General features: G+C 36.9%; 1 protein-coding gene across 2 annotated transcripts in view; it reads left to right on the forward strand.

Moving 5' to 3' along the window:
• The window catches only part of CACNA2D3 (calcium voltage-gated channel auxiliary subunit alpha2delta 3), a 457,261-nt gene that overhangs the window by 129,263 nt on the left and 308,454 nt on the right, over nt 1-19,544 (forward strand). For both annotated transcript variants that reach the window (XR_009726818.1, XM_061362402.1), the window contains exon 4: nt 16,366-16,425. Coding sequence is in view for 1 of the 2 variants with exons in the window: in XM_061362402.1 (XP_061218386.1) it covers nt 16,366-16,425 (60 nt within the window). In the remaining variant the exon portion in view is untranslated. The remainder of the gene's footprint in view (nt 1-16,365; nt 16,426-19,544) is intronic.

Below are 19,544 nucleotides of genomic sequence, written 5' to 3' on the forward strand. Positions count from 1 at the left end.
CAGCTGTCTGGAAAAAGGCCGATTGTTGTTTGCTTTTGTGTTGAGAAGCTCAGTAAGATACCCTTTTGATCCTTGTATAGTTGCATTTGTTTTAACAAAAATACTTCTGCATTTCTGTGTTTGTTCTTTAACTTATGTGATTTCTTCACATATTGGTATCATTACAAATTGGTCTTGCTTTATTAATACTAGCTATCTTAGTTCATCTCTTCTGCTGTTCTGTGCAAGTTCTGGCTTTTACATTGTCTTGTGAAAATAAAACCAATAATAATGTGTTGGTTTAGGGTTTTATTTTTTCCATGCTGCTGACGTACAAATTTTTACAAGTTTACTCATGACCTCTCTTGACCTGTTCTGGCCCTTCTTTTATCCTCTATTACTTACCTCTTTTGGATGTCTGAGCATATCTTATGCACATGGGATTGTTAGTTCATTTGCTATGAGTATTTTCTGAGACCTCTGTGCAGTCTTCTAAAGCCTCAAACCATTTCCTAATTATACCCTAAGAATTTCTGTCCATGTTTTAGGTTGCCTGTAAAGAATTCTACCTGTATTTTATTTTCTTACATCTCAGAAGGAATCCAAAGGCTCCTCCATGCTGTTAATTTCTTTATTACACTACATCTTCTGCCTTGCCCTATCAAGATTATAGTTCTAAGTTAGGCTGGTTACCTGTAGCTCATTTGGTCCCAGATCACTTTTGGTGATTTTCTTTAGCACTAAGAATATGCTTAGCTGTGGTACTAATGTCATTTCAGGGTACATCTGTATGTACGTGTGCATATCTAAATATTATGAAACAATTCTAGTGAGAATGCGGTGTAACTCCTGATTGTTCCGCTGCTATTAGCAAGACTAGGAACTCCGTAAACAAGGAAATCCATTTTGTCATTTTCTAATGCTGGCCCAACCTTTTGCTGTTACAGTTACTTTCCTCCAACAACAAAATGCCGATTTAGAATCATAAAATCTCACAACCATTTAGGTTGGAAAAGACCCTTAAGGTACAACTGTTAGCCCAGCACTTCCAAGTCCGCCACTAAACCATGTCCCTAAGTGCCACATTCTACATGTCTTGTAAATATCTTCAGGGAAGGTGATTCAAATGTCTCTCTCTGATGGTTTTGGTGTTTTTGCATCAGGGACATCACCAGATGTAAAGGTCTTTCTGTTAAAACCATGCCAGTGTGACACTCATGCTGTATGGTGAAATTTGTTTTTACACCTTTTTATTTTGGCTATTTAGAAGAAAACAAAACCAGCAGAACACTAAATCTCAAAAACCTAAATGCAAAGCATTGTTTCCAAGGTCAAGCACTGACAATGTCGGAAATACTAGAGTTAGGGATGGCAATATATTATTATATTACCATGCTATTGTTAATTTGTTTTAAAATTTTGTTGTTTTTTTTTTCCCTTAGGTTTTCTGACCTAAGCATACAACAGGTTTACTCAAAGGTTAAATCAGTGCTGCATGGAAAATCATGCCTAAAAGAATTTGTATGTGCCTTGCTTCATTTTTCTTTAAATCTTTAAACAGATGAGTTTTCCTGTGTAATGTTTAACATTGTGTGCCACGGCTATCTGCTCACAGTGTCCTCCAGAACCAGCCCCCCCACCCTGCTCTGTTTTTCCTTTCTGCTCAGAAACCTTGCATATGGCAGTCCTAAAGGTGCAGGGTTTTTCTCCTTCATGTTGGCTTCACTTGAACCCTGTGTTTTGTTCTTCATTTTGTTTGCTGGATGTAAGTTGCAAAATATAATACAATTAAATGTTCACCAGAACAATATTAATTTGGTTGAGAAAATAGGCACCTTTTTTTTGTTTGTTTGTTTGTTGGTGGGTTTTTTTTGTGTGGGTTTTTTTTGTGTTTTTTGTTACAGACTGTTGACAAAAGGTGTCAGTCTTCCCCCCCCCCCAGATTCTGTGCTGCCTTGAAAAGCTATGTATGGCAACCATAAGTTATTTCTGGCTCTACTAGATTATAAACATTACTTGTTAAGTAGACATAGAGGGGTGGTGAGGCACTGGAATAGGTTGCCCAGGGAGGTTGTGAATGCTCCATCCCTGACAGTGTTCAAGGCCAGGTTGGATGAGGCCTTGGGTGGCATGGTTTAGTGTGAGGTGTCCCTGCCCATGGCAGAGGGGTTGGAACTTGATGATCTTAAGATCCTTTCCAACCCTAACTATTCTGTGATTCTATATTTGAAAGTTTAAGGGTGGCATACCTATAGTTTTATTTTATTTTGACAGTGGAATATTAAAAGCCAAGACTTGGATGGCAACAGTGATGGGGAGAGAACACTTCGCAAGTAGACTGCTAATGAGCAAGAGCTACTTCCCTTTCAGATTCGGTTAGTGCTTTCAGTATTTCAAGGTTTTGAGACGTTATTAGGATCTGCCATATTAGATCAGTAGGCTGCTCTGTTCATCAGTCAACATGATGAAATGCATAGAAATAACCCACTCAGACAAAAAATCATGGTACAGTACTTGCTTTTCAGGTAGATCCCAGCAAAGCGCAGCTCAGTTCCTTGCAAACTAGTGTTGCAAAAAAGTGTATCTGATGATAAATAACAGCCTTTGCTAAAGACCTGCAAAAAAAAATTGGTTATATATTTTGTATTTTAAATAGTTATTTTGGTTTTTATTTTATGATTGGATAGGGTATCAAGAAAATAGATTTTATTCATTTTAGAAAGACTCCAACCTTGCAATTGTATTTAACTACCTTTATTCATATCTATACAGGCATTCCAAAAGCTCTGATACTGTATAAAACCATTGACTAGAAAGTAACCAATTACAGGTAAAACTTGCAGCATGTTTTGAGGGAAAGTTCAGGATAGTAATGTGATATGTATACTTGTATACACCACGTTTGTGTAGTGGTCACAGCTGAGGGCATGCATTTATATAACTTAATGCCTCATCAAGCCCCAGTCAGCTCTGTTGTCCCTCACCTAGTGGCATGGCGTCTGCATCAAACCTTGCTCCTTCCAGACCACTTGCAGCAGCCCTGCAGTGACCGTGGGTGAGCTTTGAATGCAAAAAGCTGTGTCATTAAGATCTGATTAAGGAAGAGCAAAGCTTGGAACAATTATCTGCACTCAACATTCTACTGGAACCTCCTCATGGAGAGAAATGCTGAAACAGTGCCTGTTTGGGCAAGCAGGTTGTGTGGAGAGGGAGGGGGGTTTTGGTAAGGCTCTCAGACCTGTACTGGAGCAAGAATTTCATCTAGTTAGTTCAGGAAATATTTGAGTAGTCTATAATGCTTGGGAAAGTCAGTAAGGTGCCAACATGATGTTATGTTATTGAGTTAAAAGTGAGGAGAACTAAGAAATTTTAGGAGATCATACCAGTGTAATACTTTGAATTCATTGGAAGTGTGGTAAGCAAATTGTTCATAAGCAATTGAGAATTGTACAGAAGCATGGCAAGAAGAATACAAACTGAGCCATAATTTATTTTATAAATATTTGTGTTCGTTATATATGAACTATCTCTGTATACACTCTCTATAATTACATTGAATCTTTCTCTTAAGGCTTTTCAGCCAATTCTTATTTCAACTCTCCTTACCAGTAGTTACAGGAGACCACTGAGAAATTTTCTGATGCAAGAAGTCATCGATCTGTCTGTCTTTTATAATTTTTATTGCTATTTATTGGCATTTACATAATTGAGGTCTTATATTGTCTATATGGTTTGTGTTATGTATCAGAAATTGAAAAAATCCAGTTGGTGTGAACTGATTCTGCATCACTTTAGTGTTACACGGAAGAGTTCTTCATTTTAATTTGGTGTTTGTTTTTTCAAGGGTCTATGATGACAACCTAATTACTGAGCATGTTTGACTCATCTCTGTATCCTGGTGTAGTAAAAATAATTATAATGTTTTTATTGTAAAAAATATATTTAAATTAATCTTCATTTCAATTGAACCATAGAATGGTTTGTGTTGGAAGGGACCTTAAAACTCATCTAGTTCCAAACCCCTGTCACAGGCAGGGACACTTTCCACTAGAACAGGTTGTTAAAGCCCTGTCCAACCTGGCCTTGAACACTTCCAGGGATGGGGCAGCCACAGCTTCTCTGGGCAACCTGTCCCAGTGCCTCATCACCTTCACAGGGAAGAACTTAATAACTAATGTAAATTTAGCGTCTTTTGGCTTAAAGCCATTCTCCCTTGTCCTACCCCTACATGCATTTGTAAGAAGTCCCTCTCCAGATTTCTTGACAGTCCCTTTAGGTACTTTGGTATTACATATTTTTCATGACAGGTACTGCAAATCACTTCATTCAGTTTATTAGTCTGGAATGGGTTATAAATTCTAGAAGGATATGAAAAGCACTATTTAAAAGCCAAGTCAAATACAGAAGTCTTTACGAGAGGTTGCCCAACAGAGTTCGTAACCAAAGGATGAGAAATTTTACAGTCTAGCATTGCACAAATATCATCAGTTTATCATAAACCCCTTTCACTGGTGTCAGTGGGGTTCCACAAAGGTAATGTCTAAAGATAGCCCTAGTTGTCTGCTTAAGGCAGTCTCCTGCTATCACACCACAAACCCTTGAGCTGGAGGAATTGTCACCAATTCTTACACCTGGCTTTGGCCATGCTATTGCCACTATCAGATTTATTGATAGATTTATTATATAGATTATAGATTTATTGGAGTATACAAAGTCAAGGTGTTCTCAGAGGCTTCAGTCTGCAAAAAGCATAGACAGCTTCACAGAATAAAGATTTAATAAAATGGGGAAATCTACCTCAATGTGGAACCAGAGAGCTATCTTAGGTCTTTCCTTTCTCCTTTGCAGGTCTTATTTTTGTGTTTCTCCTACATTAATGTGTGGGCTTTAGAGTGGAAAACCAGAGAATGTAAGGAGCATCCGCAGTTACAGGTCTTTAGGGCTTCATGGTTTGTTAGGAAAGAAACAGTTTTGCACTTTTCTCAGATACAGAGTTGACTGGAGTTAAAACTGCTTGTAGCAGCATTAGTGACCTTGGTGGTTTTGTCCTTGTTAGGACTTTGAAGGTTGAAGTACACTTGCTTCTTGTAGATGGAGCTGAAGAGCCTGTGATGGTGGGTGAGGGAGTCATTCAGCAAACAGAGGAAGCCCTGCCAGCAGCATGGGGTGGTTCACTACTCTCCCATAATCGAAAATAAATGGAAAGCTATTGCTGTAATTTACTCACTGCCTCTGCAAACATAAGGTGTCAGTTTTTGTTGGCTTGGTTGCATGCAGTCTTTGGTTGTCACTTTTTGAACCTGCAGGTGTTGGTTTGCTATGTGAAGACTGATATTGCTCCCCAAGTGCATTTTAGAAGTAATTTCATAGTCAAGAGGAAAATTTATTAAGAAAATGGGAGTATTCTGTGGAATGAGTTCCCTAGGTCATAGCAAAATCTAGAGGTGTGCAGACTTAATGGAAACGAGGTAGTGTTGCATGTTACTTCATTTTCCAAATAAACCTATATGAACATTAAATGCTGAACATTTCAGTTGAAAAAAAGTAATTAAGAGGTGGAAGTATAGCCATCTTTTAGTGATTAGAAGAATACAAGTTACAAGACGTTTCCTAATAAAACCCAAAACACCCACTGGGTTTGAACTCATTACCTTTACAAAGAAAATCAGATAAGGTTTTGACGATGCAATGCAGCCTTTCCTTTGAACGTGGGAATTTGCAAATGTGCCTTTAATTACAAAGACAATTTAATATTGGTCTTGCGATAGTGCAAAAAATACTGTTATTACAAAAAGATTTATTTTAAATAATAGTGGATAGATGGGCTGGATTCTCTACCTATATACAGGCTTATAAGTCTGTATATAAGCATGACTTTAAAAAGTTATGCCCCCATATTATTCTATGACTTCAGCATTAATTCATAGTGTAACAGAAAATCCTTCTAGGTACATGGAACCAGTGTCTGGTTACTAAGTGCAGACATAAAATCCCAGGGTTAATCAGCTAGGTAAACCTGTAACCAGCAAGTTTGATTGTAGCCTTTTTTTCTTTTTCTTACAAGACCTACTAGAATAATGATGAAAAGACTAAATTATCAGCTAGCCTGAAAGTTGCTTTTGCAGTTAATTCCAGCATCTTCAGCAGCAGTCAAGTCTTCAGAATGATAAAGTATGGTCCAGGAGACCAAAAAAGGTTGGAATTTTATCTTTGAATGTCAGTTTTTTCAAAGAAAGAAACTAGGGGGAAATGCATTAGTTTACTCTCTTAAAAATAATACTGATGTTCTTTTCATGAAGACTTTCTAACACTTCTGTGCTTGGGAACCAGCTCTTGAAATTGGCAGGGATGTGGCCTTAACACAAGGTTTTCTTAGAAAATCTGTTCCAGCTGGATCAAGTTGTTTTGTCATTTGGAAACTGTGCACGTAGAGGCATATGGCCATTAGAAGCATATCAGAGCAAAACTGTCTGTAAGTGAAATCTTTGCAAATTCTTTGCACTGTGAATATTCAGCACATGGCTAAGCAAGACTTTCCTGTGGTTACACTATTAGTTTCTTATGGTTTGAGCCAGCAACAGGCAAGGCAAGCAAAGTTTTTCTCTCCTGAGGTAGTGTCAGTGAATCCATGTGCCTTCTAGACCCAGGAAAGAGATTACAGAGATTTAAGGAGAGAAATTTCCTGTCTCATCTTCCTCTGTGCTGGTGTAAAGGCATTGGAAAATGGAAGGGTCATCATTTAAGGGTGTTTGTTGATGGGTTTAGCAGAAACTGAGGAAGGTTCTGACACAAGGAGAATGGAAAATAATGAGGTGGTTTAAGGAGACAAGGGGAACAGGATTGGATGGTACTTGGATTTGGAAATCTAAGTGGTACAAGATGTTCTAGATAGGTTCAATGAGATTGTACAGGAAATAGAAAAACAATTGGAAATACAGGTTGGAGAAACAAGGAGGTATTGTTATGGACCTGGAAAAGACTGGTCATGAACATACTTGGTAATGTGGATGCCAAGGCTAATAATGACAAAGGAAGAATAATTGATAGGTGATAGAGAAGAGGTGGAGAGTAGTATGAAAAACCTCAGCAATGGAATTTGAGACACCCAATAAGAACTTAGTGAGTTCAAGACATGGGGAGAGAGTGAGGAAAGAAATAGGAGTAGGTCTAGGGCCATGGTCAGGTAGGAAAGGAACAGGAGTAAGCTGATATTATGTTTGAAGGCAGACTTGGGTACATTGTGGCATTGAAGCGGGCCAAAAAATCTGTGCCTAAAAATTTGTACCTCTATAACCTGAGATGTAACACTGATTTTTTTTTTAATTTTTTTTTTTTTTAAGTCTTGGGTCAGTGCTTGCAAAATCCATTGCTTATACATATATAAGTAGGTAACCAACTGCCATCACTCTGTTAGTGTATTTGTCAGTGTTCTAACCAAGCAAAATTGTATAGAAAAAAATATATCGTAATACTGGGGTTATAGGCAATTTCATTCTGGCATTTCCTACCTTAGTTTGGCTTTGTATCCATAATAGTGCTTGAACATTTTAGCATGATATTTTTGTTATAAAATTATAGAAATATAACAACACTAATACTGATTTGTTTAAATTCTCAGGGCAGTTACTGTGACAGGTGAAATATTTGGTACTGTATGTTCACTGTATCACCATTTAAAACTGACTCCATGTGTTGAAGAGACACAACCCCTTTACTTCATGAAGTAGTTCTTTCTTCAGATCTTTGCAATAATATTCTACTTGCCTCAATATCTAGCTTAGAGAATTCTACTTGCCAGTGGGACATTGGGAAGGTTTTAGTAGAAAAGTATGAGTTTGATCCTCTCCCCCCTTTTTTGTTTTAAAGTTTCTTTTTAATTTAATATATTGACAACTGAAATCCTGAGCTGGGGAAGTAAAGAATAGTGATACAATTGACTTCACTTTAGAGAGAGAAATACCTACCGTTTTCATGGCCGGGTTTGAAACCAAAGACAAGGTTCAGTATCTTGTGATTGAATACTAGGCTAGGCAATGGAAATAAGTCCCTGCAAATTCTGGAACTGACCTTTGTTTTGGGTAATAAATCTTGAGAGTTTTTTGCTGCTGTTGTGCGATAGTAATCTGGTTGGAAACTGAAAGAAGGACTGTATATCATAGCTGATTTTGTTGAGCTAGACCACAAATTGCAAGCTGAATTTGAACTAACTTGAGGGATTGAGCTTTAGTGCAGAGGTGAGGAAAATGCTGAGGGAGCAAAGACAACTGGTTTCACTTGGTGCTTCTAAATGTGAACAGAACAGAAACACCTCAACTAGTCTGAGAACTGCTGTCAGGACAAAGTGTTTCCTCAAGACTCCTTTCCCCTATTGAGTGGGTATAGGAATATTTCCATTTTTCTTCAGCTCATTTATGTTTGCACATATGGTGTGGGATTCATTTCCCTTAACTTCATTCATATAAACATCTAAAGAAGAATGCAGTGAAGGAAAAGTTTCAGACTTCTTTGTCTTATGAGTGATTTTAAAATGGGACAAGCAGTACCTTCAGGGTTTTCTGTCTGTACATATGAAGGATGTTTAGTTAACTTGTGTGGAAAGATGATTAACTTTGAAATAGCTGGGGTTAGGTGAGATACATCCTATGGAGATTTGGCAATGGAGGATTTTACATTAAATGAACTTGCATAAAAATAGTTATCCCAAATCTCTCTTCAGTAATGGTGTTGAGAGCTGTCAGAGCTGAAGGTAATTTTTGCTCAGACATTATGTCCTCACTGTACTCAAATGCAGACAGAGAGTCTGTCGTCCAAACAGGGTAGATAGGTAAAGAGTGTGACCTGTGGTAACTTAAATGAGCGAAAAAGATTAAGAAATCAGATGGTTTTTTTTTTTGGTAGTGATTTCATTACAGGGGACATGATTAGGGGTCATAATTGGGGGCTGTTCAGCCTGGAGAAGAGAAGGCTGCGTGGAGACCTCATAGCAGCCTTCCAGTATCTGAAGGGGGCCTATAGGGATGCTGGGGAGGGACCCTTCATTAGGGACTGTAGTGATAGGACAAGGGGTAATGGGTTAAAACTTAAACAGGGGAAGTTTAGATTGGATATAAGGAGGAAATTCTTTCCTGTTAGGGTGGTGAGGCACTGGAATAGGTTGTCCAGGGAGGTTGTGAATGCTCCATCCCTGGCAGTGTTCAAGGCCAGGTTGGATGAGGCCTTGGGTAATATGGCTTAGAGCGAGGTATCCCTGCCCATGGCAGGGGGGTTGGAGCTTGATGATCTTGAGGTCCTTTCCAACCCTAACTATTCTATGATTCTATGATTCTATAATGATACTTAGAGGGTAGTACCGAATAATTACAAATAAACTATTTGCATGTGTACACAGGTGGATAGTTGGGTACATACACAGGCCAGGTTACTTCATTTTGGACAGAGTTTTCCAAAGTAACATTGCAAACAGGTTTTTAAATTTATGTGGAAGAAAGTGATGTACCAGTTGAGAGCCGTTCATTGAAAGCAAAACTGAACAAATTGTGTTGCCATTTTGCAAGTTGAATTGAAAAGGTAGATAAAGGAATTTCCAGAGAATTACCAAACCTTTGGTGAATACAGAATTGATGTGAAATGCTGGTAAACCTTCTCCTCAACCCTGGGGTAGAATGGGTGGCTGAAGCAGCTGCTTGCTGCTGTACCCCAGGCAGTCAGATCAAATTTTAAATAGCCCTGAAACAGCTTTTAAGTTGTGTCTGCAGTTGAACTGATTTCTTGATGGCTGGGACATATGGAATTAAAAGTATGGAATAAAACCTTAGTACTTCATTCCTTCTTGCTGTGTGGTAGACATAATAACATGGCAGGAGCAGATCTGATAATCCGCATATTTTGTATCTTACGTGTTGGCTTTCTGAAGCCTTTTGAGCACAGCAGAACTCAGTACAAGACAAATGTGTTACCTTCTTCATCTGCAATGTTCCTTCCATGCCATGGCAGTCTCCAGATGCCATAACTAAATATAGCATTGACCTAGTTAAGTTAGAAATGCATCTAATTACTCCAGGATTGGCTTAGTCACTGTCATGCAATGTGCAAGTTTCATGTACTTAAATCCGTTTACAATTTCATTTTTGTCTTCCAGCTCTTTGCCAAACTTAATTCTTTATGTTGCTTCAAAAAAACAGCTAGCACTCTAACAACAACCAACCTGAAAATCTGCCAGCCTTGAATGAATATAAGTGGATAATTGAAGTTATTTACAATAATTGCATATGCTAAGCTTTTAATTTATTTTTATCTTGTATTTATAATTTCTGCTTTGATTGTGCTTTGATGCAGCACTTACTGTGACTGAGGATTGTCTAGCTGAGCTGTAGTGGAATTTGATAGTAGTCACAGAACAGTAATTTTTTTGTATGGCATTAATTGCAAGATTGATATCTGTCTTAAGCTACAAGCACTAAGAACTCTAATATCAAGATAACAGGAGAGAAATCATTTTCAGTGTGTCTTAGCCAAAGCAAGAGCAATTTTAGTGATAGAATTACCTAGAAAATACCTTATAGCTGAGGATAACAGTGTGAGAAATAAAATATGCTGATGGGCTTTCTGAAAAGATATTACTGTTTCCCCCTTCACCTTCTCACCCCATCCTCAAGGATTTAAACAGCTGAATTGCTAGTCTTGTCATTGGCCTGTCTAAAAATGCTTGTGTTTCCGATGGTAGCAAATATGCCTCCAAGGTCAACATCAGTCTGTAATACCTACAGTGCTTCTCCATTGGTTATGGCAAACATGCAAAGCTATTAACAATAAAATAGAGATCGAGAGGCCTGTTTGCACATGGGTGCATTCATTGCCGTGTTATATGATACTGTTTTTGAGCACAGGAAATAACAGCAAAACTGATGAGCAACATCAAATATTCTCTATTGGCTTCTTTACCTTCTCCACTAAATGAACTGTGAAAGAAGCAAACCCCAGAACTCTGATGGAAGTAAGGAGGGCTTGTGGTAGAATTACCACCCATGCCAGAATATTACCTAAGCTCACTTAATACTAATAAATTTTGTTCTTTCCCAAAACAACCCGAGCTTTTCAGAAGTTTTCAAAGCACCTGCAGCTTTACAGGTTTCCTGGAAAGGAAATCCCGTTTTCACTTCTGAAATGAATCTTAAAATGGGGAAGGTACCTGGGCAATGTTTGTCAGTTTCAGTAATCTATCACTGAGTGCTCCCACATGCACGGCATAGGTTTCTCGCAAAGAAGCCAGTGAAGAAAATTGCTATGATGATTGAAACACAAATTCTGGTTTCTCTTCCAGGAATATACTCAACTGCTGAACTATGTTTTAAAAAATTATCTGGCTTCACTTTAGGAAATATCTTTGGCATGTTCACAGCTCAATTATTATAAATTTTAGTTGGAAATTAGATGTTCAAATCAATAGTAAGGTTATTAAAGTTGGACCAAGTATTTCATGTGAAGAAGGGTAACTATTGGTAGTTGTAAGTACTTTTCTGTTTTATAGAATACTGCTGGATTTTGCTTGGCAAAATGTACCTGCAAACTTGCTACAAAATATGAAAGAAAACGGATCTTAAAAACAGGGATTAGTTGGGGCATTTTTGCTACCTCCTGTCCTTATTAACAATGTTTTGGTTGCATGTGGTTAAGATAGAAATCCATGTTACAATTCCATACATAGGAGTCCAGGAGGATTTTTAAGGCTTTTGAAGTTACACAGATTCCTGTTTGGGTTTTTTGGATGTTGTTGTTTGTTTGTTTATTTTTTGTTTGTCTTCTCTGTTTGTTTTATTTTTGTTTGGTTTTGTCAGTGTGGGTTTTTGTTTGTTTTGGTTTTTGGGGCAGGAGAGGGGGGGGATTTTTTCCTATGTATTTTGTTTCTAGGTGGTTATGTGTGGTTGGTTGTTTTTGGTTTGTTTCCCAAGACAAACTTTCAGTACAGTGTACTCACAGATTTTTCTTGGGTTTAGACTTTCCGCTATTTTTTAAGAAGGATGACTTTTCATTATTTTTTTACTTCCAAAAGACATCTCAAATCAACCTTGAAGTTACAGACGAGATTAGTGTAGGAGGTGAACCTCAAACAGATCTGATGCCTGGGGAAAATGATGAGAAAGGATGTCAGGGTTTAGGGCTGTTTGTTGCTGTTGGTTGAATGCATTCAGATGCTGGGATATAAGAGCCTCCTACAGGTTTATCTATACTTATTTTTTGATGGCTATGATAGTTTACTGCTCTAGAGCAGGGTCAGAATTTGTGGCCCTTGTCAGATGTACTCTAGATGAAATTCTCATAGACCTTAAATGATAATGCTGCATTGTGCAGGGCAATACAGAGGTAACAGATCAAATTATTAAGATTTACACAATGTACTGAAAGAACTGTTAAAGCGTAGTCTAGTGAGTTTGGAAGAGTACATTAGTAGAAGGGCTGCTGATGAGCTCATATCTTTTAACCAACAGAACTGAAGCCATGCTTCTTGGTTCTTTGTAGCAGTGAGGCATTGTGATTTGGTAACTATTTTTGGCTGTATTTTTAGGTGTTGTATTTGTTCCATCTCCAGCTTCATGCCCTGATTTATCCATGCTGCATAAATCAGTTAATCTTTCTCATATTTACATATATTGTGAAAGTTATGATTAGTTCTTTAACCAGGGAACCTGACTTGAACTGTGAATGTGAAAATCGTTAGATAAAGTTTAAATGCTGCCCTTGACTTGCCTGTGCATGCACATGCAAGCACCTTTTCACATGTAAAGCTAAATACTCCTAAAATACAGAATCTTAAATGGTGTAGCTCTGCTCATTCAGCATTCATAGTTCATTCCGTGTAAATGTATATAGATAACTCAAATTCCCTTCAGGATAACCACAGCTTGGTAAGCACTTCCTTGCCTACAGCAATGATTTTTAGATCATGTTTACTCAAATGAAAATAGATTGGCATTTTTATTAAGAGTGTCATTATAAACTATTAAGTTAAAATCTCTAATCATGCTAATGTTCAGAATCATTGCTAGGTAACTGTTCAGTCATTAAAATCTTTTAAAAGGCATTTTTTGCCTCCATGTAAAAACGTTGTAGTATTACATGTTTTTTTATATTTTTGTCTCTAGAGTGTTAAGGACTTTTTTCCATTGTGATTCATCTCTTTGGGGACTTCTTTAAAAAAAGAACAAACAAAAAAACACCAAAACCAAACCAAGAAAAAACCAAAAAGCCCAACCAAAAAGCCCCCAAATATTTGTATACAATGTCTTCACTGTGATGTCATCTGTATATATCCACTAACATTATTTCTATGGGTTTAGGCTTATTACTAGCTTACCTCTTCTGTAGCTCTCACAGATTTCTCATTTTCCTTCATAATGGTGTTGAGATATTTGAAGGAAACTGTGGTTAAGAGCCATTACACAGAAGATGCAGCATTTGGTTGTGTTGTCTACATTTAGTGTACCAAAATTCTAATTTTGTAGATTTGTGAGGGTGAATTACGTAGAGTACATGTGCGTTTGTGTCCATGTTGTCAAGGAAAAATGTGTCAATACATTGTTCACTTTGTTGTTCTGTTTCCTGTAGAGAATATTGCTAAAATGTAATTAGTTTTTATTTTTGCAAGAACAGACATAACAACTGAAATCTTAATAAATAAATCAATAAAGTACTAATCAGTACATTTCATTCCTGAGCTATCCTCCATACCAGATGTTACTAATATTACCCATCTTATGCTTCTCTAGTTATTTCTTATGGGGGAGGTGGGGGGAGTGGGGGCAGAGGGAGGGGGTAGTGGAAATAAATCTTAGTTTATGTTTACTTAGCTGAGGCAAAATTGTAATTGAAACATATTAGAATCGATACAAACTATGTAAGAAGCCATGGATTGTTTTTCTAACCTGCCAGGTCCTAATATCTAGGCACTGGTATCTCATGAAATACTATAATATTTTTTCTTCTGGTGAGTGAGTAAATATTTCAGCACAGAAAAGAAAAAAACCCACACACCTGAAAAAAGCAATCAAGAAAGAAAGAAACAAACAAAAAAGAAGGAAAAAAAAAAACAAAACATTTTTCTATTTTTTCTTTATTTTTATATGAAGACATTGTTTTGACCCTGCTTTCACTTTTTTGCTCTCAAACTTATCAGAGTCATGATCTTTTCTATTAGGTGTGCACAGACTTGTAATGCAACTGTGATTTTAATATGAAGGAGTACACACCTGAAGAAATGCATTGTATTAGTTATTTCATAAAAAACCTTTTTCATACTTGAAAAATGAGGGCTAGATTTGTAAAATACTTTCAGTGTGTCACTAGTGTTCTAAGATGGACTTCTGAGACCAGTCAAATGCTTAAGAATCTGTTTCAGTTGCTGCAAGACTTCCCCCTCAGAATAGTTAATTTGTCTTACTTTCATTTTTAAATTAGAAATGCAAAAAGTTTGTGGGTCAAATTAATAATTGGTACCCTTTCAAACTGCAAGGTCTGTTTTTACTACTCTTCATAAAGTATGGGAACAGAAGGAACAATTCCAAGAACTTTACTGTTTCATTTGAAATTTTTTTCCATTGCTTCCCCTCCTTAAGGATGCTGTGATGCATCATTAGCTGTTGGGTTCTCTCACCTGTGTATGTCGGAAGGTGAACTGTTACATTTTTCAGTTCAGTTCTGATTTACCCAGTATTGGAACCATTTTGGTTCAGGTCCAGTTTAGGTCAGAAATGTTTGCTGTGACTAGCTGGGTTTACATGCAACAAACCTTATGAAGGTGGACATGGTCAACTGGCAGGGATGTACACACAGCATGGGGCTCTAGGAAGGTGGGCTTCATCTGCTCTCTCTTGCTCTTCTCTATCAACCTGGGCATCAGTAGCGTTTCCAGGTTTTAATCAAACCTTTGCGATCTGTAACTCTGCACTAATGAAAAAGGCATGAAAACCTTCCCACTTGGACCTGCAGGGAAGGTGCAGAAGCCTAGCAGAGGCCTGAGGGTTTACTGAGGCTTGTGCTCATCTCTAGGTAAGCTGCGCAAAGAGACAGAGGCATCGAAGGGAAGGCTATCACATGCTGCTGCTTTGCACACCTGTTGAACCATTTATTCCCAGTTGGCAACCAGAAATATTTTTCTTGGTTCAGTTTCCATTATAGTTAGAACTGTATAGCAATCAATATGAATTCTGATTCCATTTTGATTTATATCCAATGACTTGATGAAAGTGCATACAGTTCTGAAAAGGGAAGCAAATGTGTGCATGCTTCCCACTGCTTGTATCATTAATGGGAGCCTGTAGCTCACTTGCTTCACAGCACAAAATATTTGAAAATATACCAGTGTCTTGTAGATCAAAGAAAATAAAAATAATACATTGAGTATCCTGTGACAGGTTATTATTAGGTTAATTTGGAGTCATACAAGTATGTATATTCAGGTAGATTAAATAAAAACTAGAAAGCATTACTTCCATAGTTAAAATATTCAGAACTTTAAGGAATCCTGAACAAGACCTTAGAAAGGATGTAACATCTTTTCACAGAGAATGTCTGCAGCAAACCCTTATAAAGAATTAAGTTTTTCAAGTTAGCTGTGTTTTAGTGCTGCCACCCTTTATTTTTTTATTTTTTATTTCCTTCAGATGATAGCAGAAAGGAACAATAACATTTACAGGGACTTCTGGATCTTAAGAGGAAAAACATACCAATTAATTGCTGTCATCCAGTGAATGTTACTTCGGTAGTTGCAGAAAAATCTTGTGATTATGCACTGTAGGAAGTTAGTATGTACAACACTTCAAATCTGCTGCATAAACCTAGTTCTATTTTTCGAATCTTTTCGATTTGATGTGTTGTTTGGAAATACCTCTTAATTTCAGTGGCTTGCAATGAAGGGCTTATAAGGAAAATTGTCCTATTTTAATTTTAAGAAAGATTTGAAAAGAGCTTCCATGTGCAAAATAAGGTCCAGTGTGAAAGTAACTTTACTTTGTGTTCTTTCAAAAATCAATATCAGAATAAGAGCCTCAGGATGCTGAGCACTAGTAGGGGAAAAACAATAATTAGTCTTTATTTTTTCTTTATTAGTAGATGAGCTGGTTTGAGAGTTTTGTACCAGCGATCCTGGATGCTGGGGGTTTAAAAAACTTGGTGTTTGTTGGTTTTGATGCGGTTTTTTTTTTTTGTGTGTGTGTGTTATTTTGGTATGGTTTATCTGGATCATTTATTTCTGTTCTATGAAGCAGATATCATGTGTTGACAGTGAATTACACAATTCCCAAGCGATCTCTGTTTTTATGCTGGAAAGAACACTTGAATTTAAAGATGTTATCCATTATTTCAAAAATACACTTTTTTTCTTTGTTTTTTCAGCGTCTGGTTGAAGCTGCAGAAGATGCTTACCTGAAACATGAGTTTGATGCTGACTTACAGGTAATTAATAGTTTCTGAAATGTTATCATCAGGGTATACTATAGATTGCTTGAAGAACTGCTGTAGGAAGCCAAGTATGTGAGTAATAGAAGGATGCTGATTACAGAAAATGGAATTAAGGCTGGCTCAGTATTTTGACAGGTTATGTATTTAGTGTTTGTATGCTGGGAGACCAAGCGGGGGGATTTTTAGAGATTTCACTTAAATTCCCTGCATGTCTGCTTAGGTCAAGATTTTTAAACACAGTAATTAGCAGCATGTTTCATCGTTGCAGTGTACTGGCAAGGAATTGTTCTATAGAGAGTTGAATTTGCAGATGAAATGGGACCCACAGGGATGGGATTAGTATGACCTTGATTTGTGCAAATGGTATGTATTTGTATCCACGTCTAGAGCAGACACATCCTTCCTCTTACCTAGAAGCCCTCAGAGTCAGACCATTATAGTCTCAAAATGTTGCCTGTAGGAATAATGTGGGAGGCAGAAGCACTTTGGCAGTTCACAGTTATAAAATGTTTCAAAGAAAAACCTTTGCTTAAGTAAAACACACAATAAAAATTAAAAAAATGTTAATTTAGAAATCAAGTAATCTTAACCTAAAATGGAAAATTTAACTAGAAGTGTTACTCATTACTTAAATAAATACCTCCTTGCCTGTAATGAATTTCTATATCCTTGGTTTCTTGAGTGTCGTGTTAGGTGAGGTTTTTACTTTGTCTCCATCTAGATTTAATTTTAAAACCTTCTGTGAATAATTGCCCTATGTCTATTTAGATTTTGAGCTTAAGCATTAAGGGAAACAGTAATTTTCTGTATACTTTTTTACCATAGATTTATATAAGAAGTACGCAGATCTGTAAGTTCTATTTTCAGATTTTACCATGGTTACTTCCAGTAATCACAAAACATTTTTTTCTTAATGAAAATATCATGTGAATTACTGATTTCTATGCAGGAAGGGAAAACATAGACCGAACTTTTAAGAGCTAAGGATAAAAAAACCAAACAAACAACAAAACAGTTTTGAAGGCTTCAACAGTGAGATCTCTCAGCCCATGTTGAAGTAAAGACAAAATGAGCGCACCAAAGGTGGTAATTCAGGTTATTGTTGTATTCAGTGAATGCTGGCTTCTGTATTCAAACGCTTTAGAGTTCCATTTCAGCCTTGCAGAAGTGTGCTGCATTTTATTTTTTTTTTCATTTTAAGCCTTAGAGAAATAAGATCTATTGTCTGAATAAATCAGAAACACACTTTACAGAAGATTTTTAGAGGTCTACAGTAAGTGCTTCTTCACTGCAGGATAGTTCTCACTTTGACTAAGTCCTTCATTTGCTGAGGCTTTGAAGATATTAACACTTTCAGGAAGCCAGTTAAAAGCCATTTATGTCAGCAGCATTAACAGGGCAATCAAATCTTTGTGTAGAGCTCTGTTGTTTATTACTGTCATGGTCCATTAAAGCTAATCAATTGTTAATTTTGGTTTCAGCGACCCCTTTGCAACCCTTGCTGGGTGATTGTTATTCTTTATCAAAAATTTCATAATACCATCTGCTCGACATAAAATAATGGCCAGAAAGACTTGATAGTGTACATTCAAGTGAAGGGGGACAGAAGGCTTATATAATATACAGTGTATACAATCCTGCTGTCAAAGAGGAATTTTTTGGCATTTGTGTTGCCTTGGTCGATGTGTGGAAGCCAGGATTAAATGCTTTGAATTAGTGGCATGTGGTAGAGCATCCGTCTATGCTTTTTGTGCTCAGATATTCTGGAAACTGAGAAAGCACATAAAGTGCTTTTGTGATTTTATTGGTCCGGCCTCACTTTATGTGTCTTGAGGACAGGATAGATAATATTGTGTTGGTACATAAAAATGATATAAAGGAGAAATAAAATTATATTAATATTTTTATTGACTGTGAAAAACACCATCTTAAAGAAAATAATAGCAAAGAAAGTTCATCTTTTAGGCTGCTGGTATTCTCTGCAATGCTGAAACTATATTATTTGGTTAGGCTAGACCTGATTCCTTCTGGGCATTTTTCTTAGTAACATTATTAGTTTTGTCCTTAGTTATTCTATGGGCATTCTAATCAATATACTGTAATGCCGTATAATGGTCTAACCACTCAGCTATCTATCCCTGATCTTTTGATGCCACCAGCAAATGCCTTGTAGTTATAAAATGTCTAGTGACTTGAAAGAAATAAATCATAATGGGTGACACGAGGTTTAACTCATCAGCATTATATATTGCGTGTTTGAGTAATGGCTAAACTAAGAATTAGTGAGAACTGACTTTAAAGATTTACTGTGCAGTATCTGGACTTTGGGAAGTTCTTTTTTCTGTTAGGGCTGTGAACCAAGAGCTGTGGTTTTTGCAAATTATGAGAAAATAACCTTCAAATATTACTTATATTTGAACCTTTAACTCAATCCAGGGTTTTCTCACCTGGTGGTATAGTTTCAAGTTATTCTGTGTTTTTAAAATACTCTTTTCAAGTTGTTGCTTAGTGGAATTTAATTATGCCTCATAGTTTATCTTATATCCCCAATTACCATTTGTATTGCTACAGCAGGTTGCCTTGTCATGCTATTTCCATAGGCTTAAACGATCCCTCATCTGGTTTTCTAGGGGACATTGTGCTTCTGTCTCCTTAAAATAAAGTACTTCCTCCTGATTCTGTGGCTTTAACATGATGGAAAAGAATTAGTATAGGAGCCAACTGCCAAGTAAAGACCCAGCAAGAGTGTTGGATGTTATAGGTTTTGAAGTGATTCTACAGCTATCTTTTAGTTTTGTGGACTTAATTGTTTGCCAGAGAAAATTCTGGAAGGAAAAGGTAAAAAAGAAGGTAACACCTTCTGTTAAGAGAGAAGCTTTAAAAAAAATAATAAAAAAAATTTCAATTTACAATTGTTGTAAACTGAAATTTGACCTCCCAATGGTTTATTTCCTTTATGCTTGTGTATGTGTTTCCTTAGATGTGAACTGTCGTGTTCACAGAAACACCATGGTGGAGCAAGTTTTCTGTCATAGTGTTGTATTATTTCTGGTTTTCAATAATCTCAGGAGGTGGACACTCAGCAGAAGAGCTGATGCAGGAGTTCTCAGTGG

Source organism: Neopsephotus bourkii, unplaced genomic scaffold (genome assembly GCF_033783945.1).
Source record: "Neopsephotus bourkii isolate Nb327-2 ecotype Australia unplaced genomic scaffold, CSIRO-AGI_Nbou_v1 NB_1120, whole genome shotgun sequence".
In the NCBI taxonomy this organism is placed as follows: Eukaryota; Metazoa; Chordata; class Aves; order Psittaciformes; family Psittacidae; genus Neopsephotus; species Neopsephotus bourkii.